A 7,536-nucleotide genomic window follows, 5' to 3' on the forward strand; every position below is an offset into this window, starting at 1 on the left:
CTTTTCCCTGACATGACATACATGAACTACATTATACCCCATTTTTAAAATCACATCCGGTGAATTCAGCAACAGCTTGTATCTCTGCAGGTGAGAGATTCGCAAATGTGACTTTGAAGTAAATGCCTGGGGTTAGAGCAAACATGGGTCTGTGATTTTGCCAATCTGACCAGGAAGGCTGATGCAACCCAGTAAAATGGTAATGCCGACCTATGCGCTAGTGAATTCTATTGACTGTGGGCTCACGCTATAGCTCCAACAGCACGGACATTGCTTTATTTACTTCACCCAATTGCCTTTGGCTGCTCTTCCGCTTTCAGAAGTGACCCCGAAAACAAAATGGGGTGCTATTTATCATCTGAAATATTCGTTTGAGTCTTGTCCTTGATGCAGATGTTCAAAGAATTTAGAAACGTTAATTTGTGTTATTAAAAATTTATTTTTTAAGATCATTTTACTGCCACATACAGCACGCTTCTTGTATGCAAATCGAAAATCAGATTAAGAAAATTATCTTGGGTAACTGAGGTACTGGTATGTCTGGTGTTCAAAGGCAAAATCCTTATCAGACGTTTTGCAGGTTTGATACACTGATTGGAAATGATTCCGTTTACAAACCAGCTTCGACCACCCCCATCTATGTCTGAAGTGTGCACTCAGGCTGTTGCTGATAATCCACAAACTCTACACTCGCCCACGCTGGTCACAACTGCCACGTCTCTGGATATGTTTGAACTTCCATCACATGAATTCGGTGGCATGGATGTCACGGAGTAGCAGGGCCTAGACTACTCTCTAAGATAAATTCCCAGTCCAGGAAGCAATATACAGTGGAGGGGAGGGGCTGAATGAGAGAGGTGTCCATTCACGCTGAGATTGGGTGCTTTAATGGGTCAGACACTGTCCTTTCACACTCAGGGACTGGGTGGTACAGTGTGTCAGACACTATCCTTTCACACTCTGGGACTGGGTGGTACAGTGGGTCAGACACTGTCCTTTCACACTCTGGGGCTGGGTGGTACAGTGGGTCAGACACTGTCCTTTCACACTCTGGGACTGGGTGGTACAGTGGGTCAGACACTGTCCTTTCACACTCTGGGACTGGGTGGTACAGTGGGTCAGACACTGTCCTTTCACACTCTGGGACTGGGTGGTACAGTGGGTCAGACACTGTCCTTTCACACTCTGGGACTGGGTGGTACAGTGGGTCAGACACTGTCCTTTCACACTCTGGGACTAGCTGGTACAGTGGGTCAGACACTGTCCTTTCACACTCTGGGACTGGGTGGTACAGTGGGTCAGACACTGTCCTTTCACACTCTGGGACTGGGTGGTACAGTGGGTCAGACACTGTCCTTTCACACTCTGGGACTGGGTGGTACAGTGGGTCAGACACTGTCCTTTCACACTCTGGGACTGGGTGGTACAGTGGGTCAGACACTGTCCTTTCACACTCTGGGACTGGGTGGTACAGTGGGTCAGACACTTGCAGCCCCTCCCAATCCTACTCTTTAGGTCCTGCTTGTATTCTGATTATAACAGCAGAGGTACTGCAGATGTTTTGCACAGGACTTTGTTAAATTTTCTGGGGCTGAAATTCCTCAGATGGGTCGTTCACAGGGGAAACAGGAATTTCAGGCACAAACACAATCCAACGGGTTTCCGCACATCCTGTGCTGCCTTCTGCCCACTCCCCTTTCATTTAGGAAAGATTCAGGCTATCACAGGGATTCCGCTCATTACACTTTCCTTCGGCCCCAAATATTTCAGGGAGCAAAGGGAATCAAATCCAGTTCTCTAACCTCTGACTCATTTTAGGCCTCTGCCTCTCCTATCAGAAAGGCAAGGTGCCATTCTGGTATTCGTACGTTTTTCATGCCGGGTGCCTCTGTTGGACCTCTACAAGTGTGGGCTGGCACCACGTACCATGGTATTGGCTTTTTTTCTTTGTGCCATGGTACAGATTCACTCTCGTAAAATGTTCCAGCTGGTTTTGATACTCAAAATGTTGTGTCTGGCCGGGTATGCAAGGGTGGCGGTCAAGCCATTCAGTCCAAATACAGGCTGTCTTCAAGTGTTGTAGGTCTGTTATTTGACTTTCTGAATTTAAGAAAATATATTTGAATTTCCTTTCTCCCAGTCAAAATTTGGAAAATGTTTCTCAGCCCGTTTTGTTCAAAATCAACCAAAGACTTCAGAGACAGACAGGTAAGCCAGAGAGGTTCGGTGCACAATGAATAGTAAACTGCCTTGTAACATTAATATTTGAGACTTTTTAAAAATTCATTCACGGGATGAGGGCATCGCTGGCAAGGCCAGCATTTATTGCCCATCCCTAATTTCCCCGAGAAGGTGATGGTGAACGTGCAGGTGGAGGTGTCCCCATGCGCCTGCTGCCCTTGTCCTTCTAGGTGGTAGAGGTCAAGGGTTTAGGAGGTGCTGTCGAAGAAGCCTTGGCGAGTTGCTGCAGTGCATCTTGTAGATGGTACACACTGCAGCCACGGTACGCCGGTGGTGGAGCAAGTGAATGTTTAAGGTGGTAGATGGGGTGCCAATCAAGCAGGCTGCTTTGTCCTGGATGGAGTCGAGCTTCTTGAGTGTTGTTGGAGCTGCACTGATCCAAGCAAGTGGAGAGTATTCCATCACACTCCTGACTTGTGCCTTTAGATGGTGGAATGGCTTTGGGAAATCAGGAGGTGAGTCACTTGTCACAGAATACCCAGCCTCTACCTGTTCTTGTAGCCACAATATATATAAGGCTGGTACAGTTAAGTTTCTGGTCAATGGTGACCCCCGAGAATGTTAATGGTGGGGGATTCAGTGATGGTAATCTCGCTGACTGTCGTGGAGTGGTAGCTAGACTCTTGTTGGAGCTAGTCATTGCCTGGCACTTGTATGGCACAAATGTTACTTGCTACTTAGCAGCCCAAGCTGAATGTCATCCAGGTCTTGCTGCATGCGGGCATGGACTGCTTCATTATCTGAGGAGTTGCGAATGGCACTGAACACTGTGCAGTCATCACCAAACATCTCCACTCCTGACCTTATGATGGAGGGAAGGTCATTGATAGAAGCGGCTGAAGATGGTTGCACCTAGGACACTGCCCTGAGGGACACCTGCAGTGGCATCCTGGGACTGAGATGATTGGCCTCCAGCAACCACAACCATCCTCCTTTTTGCTAGGTATGACTCCAGCCAGTAAAGAGTTTCCCCTCTGATTCCCATTACTTCCATTTTACTAGGGCTCCTTGATGCCACTCTGTGAAAAGCTGCCTTGATGTCAAGGGCAGTCACTCTCACCTCACCTCTAGAATTCAGCTCTTTTGTCCATGTTTGGACCAAGGCTGCAGAACCCAAACTGAGCATCGGTGAGTTGGTTATTGGTGAGTAATTGCTGCTTAATAGCACTGTCAACAACATTTTCCATTACTTTGCTGGTGATTGAGAGTAGGCTGATGGGGCGGTAATTGGCCAGATTGGATTTGTCCTGCTTTTTGTGGACAGGACATACCTGGGCAATTTTACACTTTGTTGGGTAGATGCCAGTCAGTTCCTGTTCACATCAGTGCAGCCAACACAAGCTGTTATTTCCCATCTTCTGAGGAAGGATAGTTAAGCCTGTAACTACTGTAATTCTGCATTATGTCATTGCTTCTGTTCATTTATCCATGTATGGTTAATAAAGCTGCTTGATACTTTATAGCCCAAGACACAGTCAAGTGAAGTGTTTATTCTATTGCCGGTGCTTAACGCAACCCTGAGTAATGCCAGCACTAAACAGGCAGCACTCATCTTATAGCACTAACTAACCATTCTACCATACCTGTCATTGGGCGTTAACTGACGGCGCCTAATGTCTGGTATTGATATCACGCCGCAGTGCTTGTACTGTCCATCTCCAATCGAGCGCGACACCTCCAGCACGCCCAGCACTCGACCATCCCTGTGCAGACAGGAATCAACACATCAGCCTGTGCTCAATAAACACACAAAATAAGCAAGGTACAGAGCAATAAGCCTGCTTTGCGTCATAGCCGTTAGTTACACTGCTTACAAGGTCCCTTAGCCTAGCACTTAGGCAGGCCTCCCCCACGGACCCAGACTGCCCACCCCACAGGGCTGATTCCCTAACTGAACATTCCTGGTGAGACACGACACCCACATGGAGCACCAGTCGTTAAATCATGGGCTTCAAACTGGTGGCAGAAAATCAGGGCTGCAGGGCACAATTTCCTGAACAGCGTTCCCTGTGAGTGCCGAGTAGGGAATCAGTCTTTCTATCTTATCTTCATCAGTGACCTAGTTGATATCCAAATTGTTCTCTTTGCTGATGACATTACCTTCTGAAGAAAGTGGTTAATTCCCCAACTGAAAGTCAAGCAGGGGCCAGATCATCTCAGGGAACGATACATGTGCCGAGCCATGGGAAGATCAATGCCTTTAGCTGTGAGAAGACCAATTGATTGCGATGTTAACTACCCACTTCCACTCTAAAGATAGGAAAATCTACTCAAAACTTTCTGGCTTGATGATCATACCTGCATGGGGGTGGACAAACACTGAGGTGGAAAAACTGGTGGGATCCTCAAGAAACCTTAACGCTACTCATCATTGGCAACTTCTGGATTCCGCAAAGCCTTCATGTGGCCAGAAATGGAATACGGTAGCTCTGTTAGTCAGGCTACAGAGAACGCCTCTCTCATGCTTCGAGATTAAATGTTGTTATGCTTACTAATTTGTTCTATGAAACCTGAAAAAGTTGCTGTTTATTCAGCAGGGTGAAGGTTGGTCAGCAATATGTGCCCGGTAAATAGGTAATGAATAAAACTGAATTGGCAGAGGGTAGATTTAGAAAGGGATCGGGGCAGGGGAGTGATTGTGGACTCCTTACTTCCAATGTCCAAGTGTGCAATGAAACAAGCAATGGGTTGCTGTTGTAACGTAGCTAGGACAGTGTCTGAAGATTATGCTGAGACTTTATAATGTATTGGACAGGCGATATTTGGAGCAGCGGGTTCAATCCTCCCCCAAATATATCATACACCACGGAGAACGTGCAGAGAGCAGCAAGTCCGCAAGCACAGGCTGTTGAGGACCCCAATACTGTCCCAGAAACCTATGAACCTTTATGAGTGTGTATCCTCTGCGCAGATTAGACAATTAGATGCAAGAGAGACAAGAAAAGGCATCTTACATGGATCCTGAAACTGATAACCTGAACTTAAATGACAAGATTTAATCCATTTATATTTTGGTGATTTCAGCATCCACCTAATAATCCCAGCCTCAGAGTTTCGAAGTAAAGAGATGGACTGCTATTGCCAGGGTTAAAATATCAAAATTAGTAAGCTACAAAGAATCATAACTTCGTAACGATCTTGAGAGAATGGGCTGTGGGATGGTGGAGCTTTGGCTCCTCCTACTGGGGGGGGAGAGGAGGGGAAAGGTGGGCATATACGGCAAAACTCAGAGGATTCCAAACTTTTCATTTCTTTCTCCTGCTTTCTGCGTGTTTCTTTTCAAATCTACATTTCCAGCAAAAAAAAAGTTGCTTTTAAAACACAAATTGTTTTAAAAAAAAGTTAATTAATTTGTAAATCTTTTCTGTAACATCTAGAATTTTCCTACCTTTAACCGTTTTTTCCAGGCCTGTAAGCCTGGGCCTCTGTTGCCCAGCCACGCCCGAGCTAGGCACCTCCCGTCGCGCTGAACAAGCGGCTCGCGATCGCCGCCATCTTTGTGAAGGCTGGAGGGGGCGGGCCTGAGCCGAGCGTCGCCACCCGCCGCCATGTTAGTAAAGGCGGGTGGGGCAGGAGTCAGCGCGCGCGACTTGAGTCCGGCCGGGCCTCACGCGGTAGGTTGCGTGGCGGCGCCTCTCTCTCTGCTCTTCAAGCCGGCTTGGGCGGGAGGCGGGGCTCGGGAGATCGGGCCTCCGGAGATCTGAGGGGAGGGGGGTGGGGGGGGGGGGGGGGAAGAGCCTCGGGAGATCTGGGGGGGGGGGGGGGGGCGCGGGCTCGGGAGATCGGGCCTCGTGAGATCGGGCCTCGGGAGGGCGGGGCTCAGGACATCGGGGGGCGGGACTCGGGAACTACCCCCTCCCCCCTCTCCTCCCCTCCCCCCTCTCTCCCTCCTCCCCCCCTCCCCCTCCCCCTCTCTCCCCCCCCCTCCTCCCCCCTCTCCTCCCCTCCCCCCTCTCTCCCTCCTCCCACCTCCCCTCCCCCCTCTCTCCCTCCCCTCCCCCCCTCCCCTCCCACCCCCCTCCCTCCTCCCGCCTCCCCCCCTCCTCTCCTCCCACCCCCCTCTCTCCCTCCTCCCCCCTCTCCTCTCCCCTCTCCCCTCCTCCCCCCCTCCCTCCCCTCTCCCCTCCCCCTTACCCTCCCCTTCCCCCCTCCTCCCTCCCCCTCCTTCCCTCCCCTCCTCTCCCCCCTCCCCCCCTTTCCCTCCCCTCCCCCCTCCTCCCCCCCTCCTCCCCTTCCCCCCTCCCGCCTTCCCCCCTCCCCCTACCCCTCTTCTCCCCTTCCCCCCTCCTCCCTCCCCTTCCCCCCTCTTCCCCCTCCCCTTCCCCCCTCCCCTTCCTCCCCCTCCCCCCTCCTCCTCCCCTCCCCCCTCCCCTTCCCCCCCTCCTCCTCCCCTCCCCCCTCCCCTTCCTCCCCCTCCCCCCTTACTCCTCCCCTCCCCTTCCCCCCCTCCTCCTCCCCTCCCCCTCCCCTTCCCCCCCTCCTCCTCCCCTCCCCCCCCTTCCCCTTCCCTTCCCCCCCTCCTCCCCCCCTCCCCTCCCCCCCTCCTCCCCTCCCCCATCCCCTTCCCCCCCACCTCCCCTCCCCCATCCCCTTCCCCCCCTCCTCCCCCCCCTCCCCTTCCCCCCCTCCCCCCCTCCCCTTCCCCCCCTCCTCCCCCCCTCCCCTTCCCCCTCCTCCCCCTCCTTCCCCCCGTCACTCTCTCTCTTCCCCCAGTCGCTCTCTCTCTTCCCCCCAGTCGCTCTCTCTCTTCCCCCAGTCGCTCTCTCTCTTCCCCCCAGTCGCTCTCTCTCTCTCTTCCAACAACAACATGCCCTCAAAAGACCCTCGGCACCGCCGGGCACTTCAGCTATCGCGGTTCTTCTGTCTGTCATTCCGTCTGTCTGTCTGTCTGTATGAAATAAACTCGAAAGTTATAGAGCGTACCTACACGTGTGTTACATCGAAAGAAAGCTTACGATTCCAGAACCGTCATAAGCGTATTTACGTTTCGGCCAAACAAAAATTGCGCCCGCAGTATCCAAAAAACATTCAACATTCCGCTCATTATTCGCTCATTAGCATCGAGTGATGTCGAGGTCGACCAATCGTACGGTCGAGTGACCCGACGGTCGACCAATCGCTGCGTGGCGGGGGCGGGTTCCTGGCGCGTGCTGGCGGGCCCTCCTAGAGTCGAGTGACGGGACGATTGACCAATCCTACGCTTCGGTGACCTGACGGTCCACCAATCGGTGCCCTGACGGTCCACCAATCGGTGCGTGTGTGGGTGGGCCTTATCGTTCTGAACCGAGGTGAGTC

The 7,536-nt window shown here is 51.8% G+C and overlaps 1 protein-coding gene across 3 annotated transcripts in view; it reads right to left on the reverse strand.

Annotated features, from left to right (window-relative positions):
- Positions 1–7,536, reverse strand: part of ilkap (integrin-linked kinase-associated serine/threonine phosphatase) — an 84,150-nt gene that overhangs the window by 13,290 nt on the left and 63,324 nt on the right. For all 3 annotated transcript variants that reach the window (XM_085990734.1, XM_085990732.1, XM_085990733.1), the window contains exon 9: positions 3,825–3,944. In XM_085990734.1, coding sequence (XP_085846860.1) covers positions 3,825–3,944 — 120 coding nt within the window. The remainder of the gene's footprint in view (positions 1–3,824; positions 3,945–7,536) is intronic.

This window comes from Somniosus microcephalus, chromosome 6 (assembly GCF_052327205.1).
Source record: "Somniosus microcephalus isolate GS21.2 chromosome 6, FLI_Smic_1.0, whole genome shotgun sequence".
Lineage (NCBI taxonomy): Eukaryota > Metazoa > Chordata > Chondrichthyes > Squaliformes > Somniosidae > Somniosus > Somniosus microcephalus.